Source organism: Corythoichthys intestinalis, chromosome 2, assembly GCF_030265065.1.
Source record: "Corythoichthys intestinalis isolate RoL2023-P3 chromosome 2, ASM3026506v1, whole genome shotgun sequence".
Classification (NCBI taxonomy): Eukaryota; Metazoa; Chordata; class Actinopteri; order Syngnathiformes; family Syngnathidae; genus Corythoichthys; species Corythoichthys intestinalis.
This window is the reverse complement of record NC_080396.1, coordinates 44,935,531-44,955,828: the sequence shown is the minus strand read 5'-3', so window position 1 is coordinate 44,955,828 and position 20,298 is coordinate 44,935,531. Positions and strand designations below refer to the sequence as shown.

General features: G+C 39.9%; 2 protein-coding genes across 2 annotated transcripts; one reads left to right on the top strand and one right to left on the bottom strand.

The window, feature by feature from the left end:
• The first annotated feature begins 407 nt into the window (after positions 1–407).
• Positions 408–14,254, top strand: arhgap1 (Rho GTPase activating protein 1). The gene is made up of 13 exons (XM_057857301.1): positions 408–526; positions 6,258–6,472; positions 7,438–7,536; positions 7,633–7,720; positions 8,216–8,347; positions 8,448–8,534; positions 8,610–8,708; positions 8,785–8,892; positions 8,982–9,058; positions 9,131–9,208; positions 12,046–12,174; positions 12,256–12,359; positions 12,707–14,254. The coding sequence occupies exons 2-13, from the start codon at positions 6,349–6,351 to the stop codon at positions 12,872–12,874; spliced, it is 1,293 nt and encodes a 430-aa protein (XP_057713284.1). The 5' UTR covers positions 408–526; positions 6,258–6,348; the 3' UTR covers positions 12,875–14,254.
• A 613-nt stretch (positions 14,255–14,867) lies between these two features.
• On the bottom strand, positions 14,868–19,377 carry LOC130911869 (sodium channel and clathrin linker 1-like). Its single transcript, XM_057829496.1, has one exon. It carries the CDS (start codon positions 19,327–19,329, stop codon positions 17,824–17,826), a length of 1,506 nt encoding a protein of 501 aa, XP_057685479.1. The 5' UTR covers positions 19,330–19,377; the 3' UTR covers positions 14,868–17,823.
• Positions 19,378–20,298: the final 921 nt, after the last annotated feature.

Genomic DNA, 20,298 nt, shown 5'->3' with positions numbered 1-20,298 from the left:
ATTCATATTTAGAGTTAATATTCAGATTCATATTGCAATTTAAATATTAAACTTTGATTTATGATTCTTATATACTGTATATAAAATCCTACTAAACTACAAGTAAATAACCATTATTATTATTATTATTATTATTATTATCATTATTGTTATTGTTATTAATGTTTATGACATCACTAGTTATGCATGTTCAGATTGAGCTGCGAGTAAACTTGTTTTGACGGGATGAAATTGTTTTTTGTTTTTCTTGTTGTTGTTGTTCATTTCGTTCGATACAAATACCGCACAATATCATATCACGCTTGTTCTTCTGTAGACAAAAAAAAAAAATGCTATTTCCTAGCCCGACCTCGAGAGATTCATAATGGTGCTTTTATTTTGGGGGGGGGGGGGGGGGGGGGGGGGACACTGGTTGGAAGCGGAAGACACTTGAACGTTTATTTTGAAACTGTACTAGCGGAAAAGGTGTAACACCGCTTGTATATGTTCGCAGTGCTGCGAGAAAAATCATCACAAAGATCTCCAGGTGAATAAAAATGCCGTATTATTACATATAATAACTAGTATTCTTTGATTTGAATATGAACGTGACGAAGTTGCATACGCTTTGTTGCACTGCTGGTTGTAGGCTGTCCAATGGTCATATTACTGCGACGATCATATCTGAGTTTTGATCATTGCTAACCTGAAGGAAAAATTATTTGGAACAAGGTTTCATGTTAATAATATATGTATTTATTTGTTGGTGTATTTTTTTCTACCAGTCGTCGTAGCATCTCGAGGATGCAAGGAGTGCTAATGTGTTTACAAGCTAGGGTTGCTAAAGTTAGCTTCATTAGCCTCTGGTTGTCAACGTCATTTAAATTGTAAGATTGACTGTTTTGGTTCTGTTCACACGTGACGCTGTTTGGGCTACGCATGTCACCTGATAGAAATTTTGGATTTTCAGAATTCAGTAAATTTAAAAAAAAAAAGACGTGACGTGACGTAATGGGATGCAGTTTAAGGACAGGATGTTGGTTATTTATCATCCTCGATCCTTTGTAGTGTTTGTCGTTGTTCGGGTGTAAGTGAGCTGGAATACACCAGGGACTGGTCGCCAATCGCGGGACAGTACAAAAATGACTATTCACACGTCATCAATGGACCGTGTGTGTTTTTGAGAGTGTAGAAATTTCTGTGAGACAGACATGCTGATCTCTAAACCACTAATTTCCCCAAAATAATGTCGACTACGCCATTTTTAAATATGTTGGTCAATAAATGCATGTTGTATGAAACTGTTGAAGTTCTTTGTCTCAAAATTCTGTCACAATTCAGCATCTTTTTTTTTTTTCTTAACAGTGGTAGTTGCATTAGGACGGGGTTCAACAACCCGCGGCTCTAAAGCCACATGTGCTGCCCTAATGGCTCTCTGGAGCTTTTTCAAAACGGAAAAAAATGGGGGCAGAAAATACAGTGATCCCTCGCTACTTCGCGTTTCAAACTTCGTGCCCTCAGTCCATCGCGGATTTTTTTCCAATTAAAAAAAAATAAAGATGAGGTGTCCCAAGCCGATCTCGTAGTCTCACTCCTGCTCTTTGATGGTCAGACAGTGTACTGGAGTAGCGATGATTGACAGTTAAGCTTTGATCTTGTCAGAGGCGCTGGTAAGCCGAGACTTCAAAGCGCTGCATGTGTCAACATTGTGTGTAAGAGAACAGCATGAGTGGGCTCACGCTATGGTGCATTTAATAAAGACAAACATTTTTTCTTGTTTAAAAATAATTCGGTCGGAGGGTAATATGTTTAAAACATCATAATTATTACATTTGTAGTGCTTAAAAACAGTTTATTAAAATATACATCCACATAAGTTTTTTTTTTTTAATTATACTTTGAGGAAAAAAAGTAAAAAATCATGTATTATATGTACATCTTTCCAATGATGAATCTGAATAAATACATTGACACACAAAAATATATATATATTTTGCGTGGGAGGGCGCTACTTTGCGGTTTTTCACGTATCTTGGGCGGTTCTGGTCCCCATTAACCGCAAAAAAAAACGAGGGATCGCTATATATTCTTTTGTTTTGATATGGTTTTTGTAGGAGAAAAATCATGACACAAACATTATTCTAATTAATTAAAATTGTAATGAAGTTAAACTTGAGACGGCATCGTACAAGAGAGTAGTCACGTGGTGCGTCATTCTGTATAGCATGCACTGCAGGGAAAACATTTAATCATGAAGGCTCATTATGTATTTATAGCCAACTCAGTCATTTTGACAGCAGGCTGATATAGCTAATACAGATACATACAACGTGTGTCGCCTTCGTTATAAGGCTTATATGAGGCTATTAATTTTTTGCGGCTCCAGACATATTTCTTGTTTTGGTCCAATATGGCTCTTTCAACATTTTAGGTTGCCGACCCCCCCCAATTAGTGGCACGTGCTGGGAATCATACCCGCCCTGCCTGAAGTCAAAGCGGCATTGTTACACTACCAGTGCCTCATTAAAAATGGGCATGATAATTGATTACGGTAGTTGCTCACACATAAATGTGATTTGTAAGATTGTTGACTCATGAACTTAATCAGCAGCACATTGGTGTTTGCATCATTATCATCATTTCGGAGGTTCAGTTTGACTCTACATCAGCATTCATGTGTGTAAATTGCATTTATTTATTTATTTATTTTTGCACTTTTGAATTCTACATTTGTAAAACATTCATGTTGGGTTTTTGAACACTCAGAGGTGTAAATGTAAATGTGAATTTTTTGGGCACGGGGTAGCGACCAATACAGGCAGGGTGTACTTCCTGGAATCGCCTTTAGCTCAAAATGGATGAATGAATGCCTTTAAGTAATTTGAGTCAAATTAAAAGTGCACTGCTTGCCTGCAACCATGCAGAGGTACTGTTGATCAATTTGAAATGGCTTTTTGCTAGACAGACTACAGAGCATTATGATTCATATGCAAATGGAATCAGAAATTGTATTTCTATTTAAATCATTTTTCCCATTATCAATGAGTGCTAACAACCATCCTTCAGCCACCTTTTACCTCCATTTAAACATAAGGCAGATGAATTTTACAAAATTTAAAGGAAAAACCACAGCAACCCACACACGGCAGCCTAAAGAAATTAAAATGTTCTCAATTTCTCTGAACTGTGCAGTAACAGAAGTAATCTTGCACTATCTGTGTGTTAGTCTGTGGTGTGTTATTTGGGGATGTGTGAGGGCCCAACCACATACGTAGATGTGCTTCTGTGTGGTTGGTCAGCAGCAGTGACATGGCCTATGCCTGTTGGTTAGTAACAGCGTTTATTTAAAGCAACGTTCTGTCAACTCGCATAATGCCACACATTAGAGGATGAGCACGTTGTGTGTTAATGGTGGGTGGGAGATGACCGGATGTGTGTGTTGGCAGAGTGCGGGTGGAAATTAATCTGACAAGAGCAGTTAGATGCATTGAAGTTGGAATTCCACATATGTTTTGGTCTCATCGGCCAATTGAGGTGCACCTGCACAATCCAATGAGATCCAGCACAAATGCTGTATCCAAAACTGTGCCTTTGCGAAGATAATACGTAGGTATGATTTCCTATCTACAATATACAGTGTATCACAAAAGTGAGTACACCCCTCGCATTTGTGCAGATATTTATATCTTTTCATGGGACAACACTGACAACATGACACATTGACACAATGAAAAGTAATCTGTGTGCAGCTTTTATAATACAGTTAATTTATTTTCCCCCCAAAATAACTCAAAATATAGCCATTAATATCTAAACCCCTGGCAATAAAAGTGAGTACACCGCATGGGAACTACGTACATGCCTAAATGTCCAAATTGAGTACTGCTTTTCATTTTCCCGCCAAAATGTCATGTGACTCGTTACAGGAGTGCTGTCAGCATTGCTGCAGAGATTGAAGAGATGGGGGGGTCAGTCTCACCACCATGCTTGACTGTAGGCATGACACACTTATCTTTGTACTCCTCACCTGGTCGCCGCCACACATGATTGAGACCATCGGAACCAAACAAATTAATTTTCATCTCATCCCTCGTGAGGAAAAGCGGCAGGGAAAATGAATGAATGAATGAATGAATGAACACCATAGGACATGGTTGCAGTAATCCATGTGCTTTGTTGACACCTTGTTTGAAATGTTTGAAGGCTTTCTTATGTACAGTCTTCAGAAGAGGCTTCCTCCTGGGGTGGCAGCCATGCACAGTACCAATTTGATGTAGAGTACGGCATATGGTCCGAGCACTAACAGGCTGACCCGCCACTTCTTCAATCTCTGCATCAATGCTGACAAAACTCCTGTAACGAGTCCCATGACATTTTGGAGGGAAAATGACAAGCAGTACTCAATTTGGACATTTAGGGATGTACGTAGTTGCCATGCGGTGTACTCACTTTGTTGCCAGAGGTTTAGATATTAATGGCTATATTCTGAGTTATTTTGAGGGGGAAATAAATTACCTCTATTATATAAGCTGAGTGGTTAGCACGTCTGCCTCACAGTTCTGAGATCAAGGGTTCAATCCCGGGCTTCGGCCTTCCTGTGTGGAGTTTGCATGTTCTCTCCGTGCCTGCGTGGGTTTCCTCTGGGAACTCCGGTTTCCTCCCACATCCCAAAAACATGCATGGTAGGCTGATTGAACACTCTAAATTGTCCGTAGGTATGAGTGTGTGCGTGAATGGTTGTATGTCTCCTTGTGCCCTGCGATTGGCTGGCAACCAGTTCAGGGTGTCCCCTGCCTACTGCCCGTAGTTAGCTGGGATAGGCTCCGGCACCTCCGCGACCCTCGTGAGGAATAAGCGGCATGGAAGATGAATGAATGAATGAATATATAAGCTGCACACAGACTATTTTTCATTGTGTCAAAGTGTCATTTTGTCAATGTTGTCCCATGAAAAGATGTACTTAAATATCTGCAGAAATGCGAGGGGTGTACTCACTTTAGTGATACACTGTATTTTAAAGTGGTGTGAAACCTAATTTAAGTACAATTGGCCTAATTTGTAGGTTACCTGCCGTAGCTGTGCCTGTATGAGTCTGGTCCGTGTGGCTGGCAATAAGTCGGACCTGTTCCCGGTGAGGGTCAGACTCCGCCAGGGCTGCCCTTTGTCACAGGTTCTGTTCATGACTTTCATCGCGCAGCTGGGTGTTGGAGGGGGTCGAGTTCAGTGGTGGGAGGAGCTCATCTCTGCTTTTTGCAGATGATGTAGTCCTTCTGGCTCCATTGCACAGCGACCTCGAACTCTCGGTGGGACAGTTCGCAGCCGAGTGTGAAGCGGCTGGAATGAGAATCAGCACGTCCAAGTCTGAGGCCATGGTTCTCAGCCAGAAAAGGGTGGATTGCTCGCTCCAGGTCAGGGGTGAGTGCCTGCCCCAGGTGGAGGAGTTCAAGTAATTCAGGATCTTGTTCGGGATCTTGAGTGAGGGTAGGTCGGAGCATGAGATCGATAGGCGGATTGGGGCGGCGTCCGCAGTGTTGCGGGCATTTAATGAGTCTGTCATGGTGAAGAGGGAGCTGAGCCGGAAGGCGAAGCTCTCGATTTACCAGTCAATCTACTTTCCTACCCTAACCTATCTCAATGAACTTTGGGTAATGACCGAAGGAACAAGATCGCGGATACATGCGGCTGAAATGAGTTTCATTCGCAGAGTGGCCGGGCTCAGCCTTAGAGATAGGGTGAGGAGGTCGGTCATCTGGGAAGAACTCTGAGTAGAGCCGCTGCTCCACCATGTCGAGAGGAGCAAGTTGAGGTGGTTTGGACATCTGGTTAGGATGCCCCCTGGACGCCTCCCTCAGGAGGTGTTTCAGGCATGTCCAACTGGGAGGAGACCCCAGGGCCGCCTAGGACACGCATGGAGAGATTATATCTCTAAGCTGGCCTGGGAACGCCTTCGGATTCTCCCTGACGAGCTGTTGGACGTGGCTGGGGAGAGGGCTGTCTGGGCCTGCTGTCTGAGGCTGCTGCCCCCACAACCCGGATTCGGATAAGCGGGAGACGACGATGTAGATTACATTCTCCAGCTACACTTGAGAGTTTAAAAAACAGCTTTCGGTTTGGCAAGGCTATATAAATTTATTTGTAGAGCACCATTTATATATACAATACTAGGTTAATCCAATAATAATGATAAACGAGAAGATTCAATCTCAAGTAAAAGCAGGACACTTGCATTGATTGACGGTCATGGGTAGTTTACAAATATCAATCCTTGTCTCTTCCAGGCCTCCATCCATTGTTTGTGTGTTTGAGTGTGCGTCTCTCCAGCGCTCTATTTCTTGAGTGCTTGCGTGCGGCACCATCCTGCAGTGTTCAATGTCTTCAGAGCTGCTTGTGGATTTGAGCGAGGACCCGACGACGGCACAGCTGGGACACCTGAAGCTGGCCACTTTAGAGGACCAGCAGTGGCCGGCAGATGAGTCCACTCTCAGCAAGTCGGGTAAGTGAAGCAAAGTCACGCTTTACAGATATTGACCTTGTTGTGGAATAAAACCCACAGAAAAAACACCGCTACAGTGATGCCTTGAGGTGACTTTTGCAAGTTACGCACCATCATTCGACCATTCTTTTTGATACATAACAAGGCTAAAAAAAAAATGATAATTTGAAGATGCGTGGGGGGTTTTTGCCAATGATTAACAATTAATTAATGCAATTTTTTTAAAAAAGGGTGTTTATCTGGATATCAAGGCCAGATGCATTTTGAGCTATGAATATTCACAAGTCTTAGTCTTACAGTATATTCTCTAAACACTGCTCATGTTCATGATCGTCGACATGTACTGTATTTAGCAATGTTGAAAAACAATAAATACCAATGAAAGTTTTTTGTTTTTTTCTAAAAATCTCTGCAAGTATTTATATTTAAAGGATTGCTAACGTTTTGTTTTGTTTTTAATTGAAGTGATATACTGTAAATTACAGTAAATGGTAGCATTTTTTGTTTTGTTTTAAGTAGGTATCTGTTCAAGAACTGTTTAAGCACCTGAACTGTTTTAATCCTTTAAGCGGTAAAGTCGTCAAATTCCGACAAGAACATTGCTGACTTTAACAAGCCAAGATTTGCAAATATGATGCCTCATGTGACATCTCAGCCATCTTTTAGTGCAAAGTATACTGTATGAGGCTTCATATACTGTATATCTCTTGGCTTATTAAAGTTAGCAATGTTCTTCTCGCAATTTTGCGACTTTGGCACTGATTTCAGCGTTAAAAAGTACAGAGTAGGTATCGGTATGGAAACCCTAACCCAAACAGTAATAACCCAAGGTAAAAGCAAGGCTGGATATACTGTGTTTTACTTGTATTTGATCAACATTCGCAAATATAGATCATTAATGTTTCTACGTTATTAAAGTGTGCTGAATGTATTGTAATGAGTAAGTGTCGATGTGTTTGAATCAGAAACTGACCTCTCTCAGCGTTTCGATGCCAGTTCTCCCCACCTGCCCTGGGACCATCCATTCTATGACATCGCCCGGCATCAAATTATTGAAGTTGCCGGTCAGTGGGCCATTTGGTTACTTCTGTCAGTCGGCGTTCATCTTTTGCAAGTCTGAATCTTCCTAACAATTAATAGTTTTTATTGATGTTTTGTAGGCGACGACAACTTTGGCAGAAAAGTGATAGTCTTTAACGCATGCAGAATGCCTCCCCAGCACCAGCTGGACCATCACAAACTGCTGATGTGAGTCAGTCCTCTAGCTATGAGTCAAAATAGTTCAATAACTAATTTAAATTCTTGTTGACTTCATCGCAGAGGTCACATCACATACTATATGTGAGTCTTTTTTTACTCTTGTTATGGATCAAAATTAGACAAGCGAAATCCAGTGAAGGACCAGTTTAGGCTGAGTCTTGCTGTCTAAAACGCCAAATTTTTTTCTACAATGCTTTTTGTAAAGGTTTCAAAGAAAAGTTGCCAAGTCTGCCAAAGTTGGCTCCAAAGATCTTTATTCCTTTTAAAAAGCCGCAGTTAGTCCCACAGGGATTAACAATTCCAATATTTCACAGAATTTGAATGTACGACCACCAAAAATTATCTTAAAAACAGAAATGTTTGCTTTTTTTCAGACTAAGGATCTTTTGTTACTGACAAAGAAAGCTAGAGGCGTGTTTAGAATTTGAGGTTGCCGCTCCGTCCTTCTGCTGAGCATGTTTGTTGTTCCTGTTTCTGTTTTAGGTACCTGAAAGGAACCTTGGACCAGTATGTGGAAAGTGACTACACCCTAATCTACTTCCATCACGGGCTGACCAGCGAAAACAAGCCGTCACTCAGCTGGCTTCGGGATGCTTACAGGGAGTTTGACAGGAAGTGAGTTGGTGTGCAAGCACAAGCGACGTCAGTCCTGACGATTTTGAGTCACACTTGTTTGTCTGGTTATTTTAGTGGGGTTTGTTGTTTTTCATGCCAGGTATAAGAAGAATATCAAAGCCTTGTACATTGTTCATCCAACCATGTTTATTAAGACTTTGCTGATTCTCTTCAAACCCATCATCAGGTACCTTGTTGCTTTGGCCGTTGAGCGTTGTCTTATAAAGAATAATTATTATTTGTCCTTTCCTTTTTGCTGAAGTTTTAAGTTTGGGAGGAAAATTAACTACGTGAGTTATTTGAGTGAACTGGAGGACGTAGTCAAGTGTGAGCAGCTCATCATTCCAGCCCGTGTCAAAGAGTAAGAACTATTTGGTCAGTTATGCGTCGTGGTTTGGTTGTTTACTTTGCAACCACAAATCGCCTCTTGTGTGCAGGTACGACAACAAGTTGCGGGCCTCCCTGAAGCCAACCTCGCTGCCTCCAATGTCACCTCCCCGCAGTCCCCCTCTCCCCAACCAGGTCTTTGGGGTCTCACTTGACGTGCAAGTCAAATTTTTGTTTAATATCAAATGTCTCTTCTATGTGTCAAGGAATTAAAGTTAAGAGGAGTGTGTGTTTGTGTGAATCTCAGGTTACGAAAGAGGAGTCCAGATGGAGATGCTGTTCCTGTGGTGATGCGGGACACAATAAGTTTCCTGTCAGAGCATGGTAACTTAAACCAAAAAGCTAAAGGGCCTCTTGGAGTTATTTTGGTTTGATCTAAACGTTTGTCTTTGTCAGGTCTGGAGATTGAGGGAATCTTCCGACGTTCTGCCAATGTGACTTTGGTGAAGGAGGTTCAGCTCAGATATAACTCAGGTACCAAGAACATATTGCATCTAATTTTATTTTTTCAAAAAGGTATAGTGTTTATCGCTAATCAATCACAGGTTAACATGTTCAAAATTGCATTCATCGGTTGCATTTGTCTCAATTCAGACTGATTTGCAATCTAAAAATATCAATTTTTGTGTGCCTTATAATGTTTTTTACTGTGTTAAAAGTCGCCGTCATAGCAAATGGATGGATATCTAGATGATATTAATTACTTAGACATAACTCTGGGCGATAAAACGATAACCATATTTATGGTCATATAGTTTTTGTCAACATAAATCACAAAATGCTCAATAAACGTCGATAGATTTAAACTAATTACACCACCCGAACACAGGAGAAGGGGGTGCTGATGAGACGTGTACGCTAGCTCTGAGAGGGTAGTCAGTATAGGAGGGAACATCATGACCTGTCACGGAGCAGCATTAAAGTGCGTACGACAGGAGAAAAAAAAAGTCTTTCTGTAAATAGGATTATTTTGTGAATTAGAATCATATTTTGACACGATTCGACTATATACAACAATTTAGCAATGCGCAGATGATGAAAAATTAGTTTTTTAATCTGCCGGTTAGCCACGCCTACCATTATAGGGCTCTAGCGTCCCCAACAGGTGGATGACGTCAGCGGGAGACTGGGCTCATCAGTTTTACTATACAGCCCATTGAGGGGGAATTATTCAGAACGAGGAAAACGCGACGAAGAGAGCCGCAAAATGTCATTGTTTCAGTCTCTCTACTCCAATATTTTTACAGGATATTCTTTTTATCCAAGTATTTTTCCCCAATAGCTAAATAAATTGCTTGAGAAGAACCAGTCAGCCCGTTGAGGTGGAATTATTCAGAACAAGGAAAACGTGACAAAGAGAGCAGTTTCAGTCTCTCAACGCCAATATTTTTACAGGATATTATTTTTATCCAAGTATTTTTCCCCAATAGCTAAATAAATGGCATGGTCATGACGAATAACAGTATTGTGCTAAATGGAATATGAAATAATATAAACGCATTTATTCAAGACGACATGGCAAAATTACTCCATAAAGGTCAAAACTGTCGACTTCACCTTTACTGTCGCACCTCCCGAATGATATTTTATGCCACCTAAATCGGGCTTATGCCATTTCCCTTCCCCGGCTTCGGAGAATGTAAACAAACCAAGAGACGTGACAACTAGCCAACATGCTAACCCGAAACGAGTGATGTTTCAAAGTCTTCAAAGCGGAAAATCACTCATAACTAGCCCGAATCATTTCACATGATGACTGGGTTGTCGATTTTCCTCGCCGATCGGCAAACAGCCCGGCGAAGAGCAATTTACAGCTCGTTCCCCTGCTACTACGGACAGGAGAGCTCGTCGGGGAAGCAGCTGGACAATGACAGCTGAACAAACCAGCCGACGTCGGAGGAGCATGTAGCTGCCAAATGGTCAACACGAATATGGCAAAATAATGCTTTACTACACGGCGAAGTCGTAAACAGCGAGAGACTCAGTGGGAGAGGGCGGCTGCAGTTGTTGTGCAGCTACCATGTGCAGCTAATGTTTATGAAAGCTTTTTACATGCCCATCCAGGATCAAACGTAAGTAGTCCTTTATTTAAAGAAAGGTTGTAGTGTTTACTTTGTAATCGCTGTATTCGCAGCTATTTTTAACTTAAAGTTGCAATTTCTAATCAGTCGGAAAAATTGACAAAACACCGGGCACATGAAGAAGGGAATAAGCCCTGTATAGTGCTCTCCCGGCGGGAGGATGTGCAACAAGCCGCCGGTCGTCAGCCAAGGGGACAAGGAGCATGTCAGCCACAAAATGCAAGCCACCTACATATTAAAATGATCCCAGTATTTGACATAACACAAAACACGATGTTTACTCACTTCCTCTTAAGTCCCATGGTCCCACAGTAGTAGAGGCTTGTTTTGGCCAATATCCACAGGTGAATGGAAACCTTTTGAAACCCCAAAAAGGTGCACACGCCTCTCCCTCGTACAGCAAGATTTTTCTGCAGCCGTTTGGCTGGCATGATGCGAAAAATAAACATATTAATTCACAAAATCAGCTGAATCCTTAGTCCTTCTCATACAACAGTATGGCTGTATAGTGAAGAGGACTCCTTCCTTCGTACACATCACAGCGCCCTCTTTCTCAGCTGAGACTCTTGCCGGAAGTCACTCTTTTTCATGACGCGGGATTCAAAAAAACAAAATAAATATAGCAATCGCTTCCACACACATCCAAGGGATTCAGGAGCATAAAATACATGAAATAAACATGCTTTTTCGTGTCACAGGCACTTTAAAGTAATGGCTGTCTTTTTTATTTTTAACATTTCTGAAACTGAAAATTTTCTTTCGTCTATTTATTTTGGTGAGATTGTCAGAAACCTTAAGACTTGATGCATAAAAGGCTTTAACATGTTGCTGAGTGTAAATTAAAATTGTCTATTTATGGTTATTTTTTGGGATTGCATGTCAACCTCAGATTTTGTGCAATATTGTGCATTTTAATTTCCTCTTGTGCAATGTTCCTCATATTTGTGGAATGCTGTGTAGTAGTATGTCACCATGCATCATTGTTCTGACATTAAAGATTGGTTAAAGCAGCATCTGGTTTTGTCAACTTTGACTCAGGGGCAAAAATCAGACTTCAAATTTGAAAGAAAAAAGATGTGATAATTATCAAGATAATTATCGAAGATTCTATCGTGGTAGCAATTTTTTATCATATCGCCCAGGCCTACTTAGATGCATTTATATACTTTGTATCTGTGTCCTGAAAGTCTTTTCATAAAATCTAAATAAAACACATAATCTGTTTTTCAGGCGAAGTGGTGAACTTCCCAGAGATGGAAGATGTCCACTTGGCGGCAGTCATATTGAAGACGTTCCTGAGAGAACTCCCAGAGCCACTGCTCACTTACCAGCTCTACAATGACATTGTCAATTTTGCTTGTAAGTATATTATGTAGTATGTACTTTCATAAATGTTGATAAATTGGGTTGTTACTCACTGTGGTGTTTGTTCTAATCAAGCTGTGCCCAGTGACAGTCAGGTGACGGTCATTAAGACGCTGCTGGAGTCATTGCCAGAGGAGAACTACGCCACCCTTAGATACTTAATCACTTTTCTGGCACAGGTACATTTTAACTGCTTACTTATGTTCCTCCTCCGGCCAACCTTTCAAGGCTACGTTTACATGCAGCCAAAATTCAGGTTATGGTCGATAGTCTTTTTTTTTTTTTTTTTTTTAAGACATTTCAAAATAATCCTTTTACATTTGTGAGCATACAGCAACGTCATCATGCATAGAGAATGTCATTACGCAAATCGTGGGATTTCCATATTCCACCAAATCCTGCAAATGCATATTTTTTCACTCACCTTCTTGTAAATCATGCCATCCAGGGTTTTTTTTTTTTTTGTGAGTACTCAAAGTGCAAGACATAAATATTTAACCACATTTGTGCGTGTGCCTTGTAACAGGTAACAGCAAACAGTGACGTGAATAAGATGACCAACAGCAATTTGGCTGTGGTGTTTGGGCCTAACCTGCTCTGGGGGCGGGACAACGCCATGTCACTCAGCGCCATCGGTCCAATCAACAACTTCACCCGATGCCTATTGGACCAGCAGCACTTGATCTTTGTCTAAATGTGTTCCCCTGTTGTTGACTACAGGCTTCTCAACATTGATAGCGAGTGTGCCGTTACATAGCACTAAGACCAACACAGCCTTGTTTTAACATGCATACGGAAAAAAATGAAACATCTCTTGGAGGAATTGAAATTGGTCATTTGTCACCCAGCATTCTTATCAAGCCGTTAGCAGTGTAGTTAGTGCTCAATTCGTCTGGAGAAAACAACCTTGCAAATAAAAAAAATTAACATTGAGGAAGACATTCCAGCCAAAATTGCATGTGTACAATTTTAGTCAGGTGGAATCAGATTGTGTTTACGTTTCAATGTGTTTCTCTAGTTGGTCTTTGCTGTTTCTGTCATGCAAAAAAGAAATCCCAATGTAGAAAAACAAGTGGTTTTCATGAAAAGCCTCAGGTTCATTTTAAATAATGGTACCAAATGTTATGGACAATCTTGCTGTATTAAAAAAGACAAAAAGAAGAATAGATATACTGTTATACTAACCTCCAACCGTCTGTGCTTTTTGGATTTGTCGCCCCTTCTCATGCATGTGTCTTAATTGGGTTCTGTGGTTGATGTGTGGGTTCTGTTTGTAACTTTTGTTTGAACGTGTGCCATTGAAGTAATATTTGGATTATCTTCATTATAAGTACCTGGTTCCTCTGGTCTTCCAGGGATCAAAATCGAATTAATAAAGATAATAGAAGTTGTTGAGTGAAATTTGAAGAAGAAAAAGTCTGCCTCAGGCTATCCGTCTTTAAGGGGGGGAATCTCCTGTCAAAAAAGCTTTTAGTGTCCTATAGTATAGTAAATAGCTCCATTAATTTGAAACACTACAATGAACTTTAACATTTCTAAAATGTTGTTAAATGTTGAAATGAACCGTATAAACCTCTTGAGACCCAATAGAATTTGTGATTCATGTTACCAATGATGTAATGTTAAGTGTAATTGTGGCAATGCTATATATAAATATATATATATTGTATAATTTGTAAGAGATGGTGTGGGTAGAACACTAAATCCAAATGTTTATTTTTGTGTGTGTATTAATGCATTTAAAAACAAAATATGCCTGGGGCCGACATTACATTAACATTGATTCAACTAACAGGGTTCCTTGGAGTGGAGAACCGCAAACAAGTGCCATTGAAGTTTCACACTTGCTGACCAATCACGTTGGTGTCTGATCTAGTGATCTTTGTACTGTAATTAGTTGTCCTGGTGACAGTTGTATTTTTTCTCTCTGGGAGAAATTAAGTTTCCAGGCTGATTTATTCAAGATTATTTTCTCTATTTTATTTTTCATCCTTTTGATATTTAGTCCTTGTGATGATCATGATGAAATAAAGTAATATTGTGACAGGCATAATAAAAGAAACCTGATTAATTATATGAGAGTTTGCATTTTTGAATGTTGATGGTATATTTTCTTGTATTATCAACAATTATGCATTCCAGTGCTAAAATAAGTATTTTGAAATGAACTCAGTTCTCATAATTAGGACATGTTTTAAAAGTATAGATGTTAGAAATTGAAGAAATTTAGTCTGAAGTTGTGAACGTTTTTTTTTTTTTTTTCCTTAGTGAAACTCGACTGGTAAGGATAAATTGTATGGGAGGAGGTGGAATTACAATCTATACTGACTGGAGAAATGCATAGTGGTTGCGAGCAGTGAGCGTCCTGGTGTAGCATATGGTAAAATAACACTATGTAAAACTTCACAAATCTTTAAAAACCATGGGAACACTGAGAGCAGACCTCCACCATGCATTCCTTTTCTAACCTCAGTGAGCATTGACATCATTATGACAAGATGTACATCCTCTTCTGTTTCATATTACAAATACATCCTGAAAGTTTGATAATACTATTCGTTCATGAGTTATTACCAAATTCATTTTCTGACCTATGTGACCTTTCACCTTATTTCCCCAAAATTTAGTCACCTCTTCAGTTTCATATAACAAATATTCTGCAAGTTTGATAATAATCCCTTTATTTGTTCTTTAGTTATCTTTAACATAAACATACAGACAGAAAAACGAAACCAGATACATAACCTGTTTACGTAGGTTTCAGCTACTGGCAGAGGTCATTGTGTGAAAGATGTCAAACTCGAGGCCTGGAGGCCAGATCCGTTCCAATAAGTCGTTTATATGCAATGGTATCTTGAAACCCATGTGACCTGACATATCAATCAATCAATCAAATTTATTTATGTAGCCCTTTACAAAACCTGAAAGGCCCTCAAAGTGCTTTACGACAAAACATGACTCAAGATAAATAAAAGGCAGGAAAGTATGATACAATGACATTAAGAAAAAAAAAAAGAAAATAAACAAAAACAGCGCACCTCGTTAGAAGTCTAGCAAATAAAACAATAAAACCGATAAAATCCAAAAACATTAAAAACCCTGAAGCAAATAAAACATGGCTATTCTAATCCGTGTAAACATACAGACGACACAAGACATAGATTTTTTCTTTACAAGATTACATTTATGTGCATTTATTTATTTTTTTTGTTCATTTGACTTGTGCTCACAAACTTGCAATACAAGCACTGTATGGAGGCAGTGAACTCAACTCGCTTGACAACAAGCAGAATTTTGGTAAACAGTGCTCAATTCTTCAAAAAGAGGCTTCCTTCTCTGTAGTCTATTTCAGTTTGCTGTGGAAAAAAATGTCATTCGTATTGTGATAATATGATGGTAGTTGTCAGTCATCACGGCCCTCTTAAAGGTATATCATGTGCATATCAGCAGAAAGAACCTTGTTTATAAACTGAAAAGGTTTATGAAACATTACTGATGTGTGAAAATCTTCAATAAAAGCCACTATTTCCAGGAAATGGTTGCCCCACATGGGGCAGACATTTTATCAATTTAGCCAATCAAATGTGAGTATGACAGATTGTCTGCCTTTCCTTGTGAAGTCATCATACCCATTATCACATGCACTTTTGCGCGAGTCTATCAATGTGTATTATATAAATATAACTGATGTCCCAAAATGGTTCCAATTTTTTTTGTGTGTGTTTTTTGTCTATTAACGGGCATCCAAAAAATTATTTATTTTTTTTGCATATTTTGATACTTTGAGTAACCGTCTTTCACGTAGAGATCATTTATAGAGTGGTATGAAAAAGTATCTGAACCTTTTGGAATTTCTCACATTTCTGCATAAAATCACCATCAAATGTGATTTGATCTTTGTCAAAATCACACAGAAGAAAAAACAGTGTCTGCTTTACCTCAAACCACTCAAACATTCACAGGTTTTCATATTTTAATGAGGATAGTATGCAAACAATGACAGAAGGGGGTAAAACAAGTAAGTGAACCATTACATTTAATATTTGCTACCCCCCCTCCCTTTGGCAGCAATAATTTTTAACTGGACGTTTCCTGTAGCTGCCGATCAGTCTGGCACATCGATCAGGAATAATCTTGGCCCATTCTTCTCTACAAAACTGCTATAGTTCAGTCAGGTTCCTGGGATGAATGAATCCCTGTCTTTAGGTCATGCCACAGCATCTCAATGGAGTTCAAGTCTGGACTTTGACTTGGCCACTCCAGAACGTGTATTTTGTTCTTCTAAAACCATTCTGAAGTTGATTTACTTCTCTGTTTTGAATCATTGTCTAGTTGCAGCACCCATCCTCTTTTTAGCTTCAACTGTCTGACAGACGGCCTCAGGTTTTCCTGAAAAACATCCTGATAAATTTTTGAATTTATTCTTCCCTCCATGATTGCAAGTTGTCCAGGCCCTGAGGCAGCAAAACAGCCACAAATCATGATTCTGCCTCCACCATGCTTCACGGTGGGGATGAGGTGTTGATGTTAGTGACCTGTTCCATTTTTCCTCCACACATGACGTTGTGTGTTACTCTCAAACAATTCAATTTTGGTTTCGTCAGTCCACAAAATATTTTGCCAAAACTTCTGTGGAGTGTCCAAGTGACTTTTTGCAAACATTGAACTTGCAACAATGTTTTTTTTAGACAGCAGTGGCTTCATCCGTGGAGTCCTCCCATGAACACCATACTTGGACATAGTTTTTCATATAGTTGATGTGTCTTCAGAGATATTGGACTGTGCCAATGATTTCTGTAAGTCTTTAGCAGACATGCTAAGGTTGTGTTTTACCTCTCTGAGTATTCTGCGCTGAATTCTTGGCCTTTGATGAACGGCCACTCCTTGGGAGAGAAGCAACAGTGCCAAACTCTCTCCATTTGTAGACAACTTTTCTGACTATCGATTGATGAACATCCAACTTTTAGAGATGGTTTTGTATCCTTTACCAGCTTTATACAAATCAACAATCCTTGATCGCAGGTCTTCAGAAAGCTCTTTTGACCGAGCCATGATGCACATCAGACGATGTTTCTCATCAAGACAATTCTTACCAGGTGTGTGTTTTATAGTGGGCAGGGTAGCTTTAAACCACTCATCAGTGATCTGGCGCACGCCTGACTTAAATTGTTTGGTAAAAATTGGTTTAAATGGCTCTTTAAGTCTCCAGAAGGTTCACTTACTTTTTTTTCCCCTTCTGTCATTGTTTGCATGCTATCCTCATTAAAATATGAAAACCTATAAATGTTTGGGGTGCTTTTAGTTGAACCAGATGTTTTTTCATCTGTGTGATTTTGACAAAGATCAAATCACATTTTATGGAGATTTTATGCAGAAATGTAAGAAATTCCAAAAGGTTCAGATACTTTTTCATACCACTGTACTTGTGTTTCATGTCCCTTTAAGGGAAACCAAAAAGTGGGGAAAATGATTGATACGCCTGGCAAAACACCTTGAAGGGGAGCAAAATTTGGTCCATTGTGAGAACCAATCACTGATTTATGAAACTGTTTCATGCCAGAAAGTGTGACTATTTGTTCATTTAAGCTACGGAACGAGTCATAAACCCAGTGCGCCCCCTGCTCTTTTTCCCAAGGTCACCATTCAAGTCCAAGTGGGCTCACTTTTTTTTCGGCCCAATTGGAGAAGCACAGATTTACTGATGCCCTGGGAACGGAAGGAAGGGGCTTCACGCTTGGCGGCACGGAGAGGTCCCAGAGGATCCGAGTAAGAGGGCGGAGTGATGGGATAGGGTGGTGCCACAAGTTCGTCCTCGGATTTCTCCTTTGCCGAAATGGGCGGCAAATGAGTTTGCTCGAGGTCGGCCTTGGCGGCCTTTTTGCGTGGTTGCTTCACTTCGACAGCTGGGACGTTTGGCTCCTTGACCTTTTTCACTGATTTGGTCTTGTCCGCATTGAGTCGGGGCAGGAGGACGCAGGCCCCGTCCCCGGCATGTACCACATCTTCCCAGATCTCGTCTTCAAAAGTTTTGACTTTCTTCTCGGCGGCATGAGCCTTTTTGGACGCCTTTGGGCGAGCGGCCACCTTGTAACGTATCATGACACGTTTGGTACGGACATCTTTTGGCTCACTTTTTGGAACTTTCTGTACAGACCTTTGCTGGGACCTCTTTAACCTTTTGTCCTCCCTTTCTCTTTGTATCCGCTTTTCTTCTTCTTGCAATCGCCTCCGATAGAAGCCGGCTTGTAGTTTTTTGAGGAGGTCCTTCGGGATGGTGTCAATCTTCCCCATCAGAGCAAACACCTGTTCCTCCACACGCTTCATCTTCTTTAATGGGTTTAAGAAATGAGTGGAAGTTGAACAAGAGCGATACACTTTTGTCACCTTAGCAGTCAGCGATTCCAATTCTGTTTCTAGCTCTACATTCCGATTTTCTTTGTAGAGCTTCACCATCTGTGAAATTTTTAACGAGGTTTTTGTCTCTTCTTCAATTTTAGCTTTCACACTACTGATCTCCGTTCGTAGATTCTCAAGATCCTGTTCGTTCTTCTTCTTGGTGTTTTCAAATTTTTGCTGTTGCCCAAGGAGCGCGTAATTATTCTTGACTGCATAAGGCAGCAGGAACTGGTTTTGCTCTCTCAGGTTTTCCATACGCTCCAGTATCTGCTCATGGTCCGGTAGAACGTTCATATTCTCTTCCTTGTCCGGGGCAGCCAATTTGAAAATGCTCCGTTTGTAGCGCTCATATTTGCTCAGCGTATTCTCAATCTCCGGTATTTCCTTCTTCATTTCTCCAATTTGCTCATTCAGCTTCTCAATTTCGGCATGTTTCATAAGTTTGTACCTGTTCATTTTGGTAAAGCGGACTCCTTCCTCAAACAATTTCTTGTCCGCCATCTCCCGGAAGTTTTCGTTAATTAATTTCTGTCTCTCAAGGACCAGTTCGAGACCTTTCACTTTTTTTTCCTGGGCTGCGATTGACTCCATTAATTTCAGATTAGCCAACCTCTTGATTGTCATGGCTTCATCCCGTTGGGCCCGCTTTTGTTCGAGGTACCGATCATAGTTTTCCGGTTCCCCCATTGAATTAAAAGTTTGATTACAGCTGGATGGGGTCTTGCAATGATGTATGTGATATTTTTTCCGCATTTTGCCAATTACAAGTAAGGTATTACAAAGATGATAGATGTTATCAAGTCCAACCTTATGTTCCAGTTTTTATAATGCTTGTATATGAACTAATATCATTTGTTTTCAAAGCGCCTTTGAAAGAAAGAAGGCCTGTGACATCGTCGAGCACAACGGTCCCATCCTTGCAATAAAAGATGAGTCTGTATTGTGTTCTATAAAGTGACATCACAAAAATACGCCATGATGAAGGCCTTCATGATGACATTACATAGATCGTAATTTTGTAATTAAAACAGCATGGGTTTGAATGTCATTGTGCTGTTGCAGTGATTTCATTTAAATTTCAACATGATGAGAAATTCCTATTTAACTAGTAATGCATTTAAATGTTTTCTTTTCCCAGGAGAATTGTATTGTGCTACATACAACATTTTGTTGTTGTTTTAAATACTAAATCAGATACAGTATTTCTACGACTGTCCTTGAAAAGATATTTTAGGTACCTGTACTTTACTTTGCATTTGTTTCTTACAACTTTTTCCTGGAGTCTTACAAAGCAAGGGGGCTTTGGAGAAATGGGAGACAATAAACACAGGAGTTTTAACAATGAGGCATCAGATCAGCAAAGAAAAGCAAAATCTTCCCCATTCATTGTCTTATTTATCAGAATTTTATGTGGTTGGCTACAAGAATGATTTGTGGAAATGCATTGTCTTGTGTCATTTTAAAAACCACCGGCTTCTAAGCTTAAAAAACAGGTAAGAGTGACTATAATACAGGTCCTTCTCAAAACATTAGCATATTGTCATTAAGTCCATTATTTTCTGTAATGTACTGATAAACATTGGACTTTCATATATTTTAAATTCATTACACACAACTGAAGTAGTTCAAGCCTTTCATTATTTTAATATTGATGATTTTGGCAAAAACGTCCAGAAAAAACAAAAATCCCTATCTCAAAAAATTAGCATATTTCTTCTGACC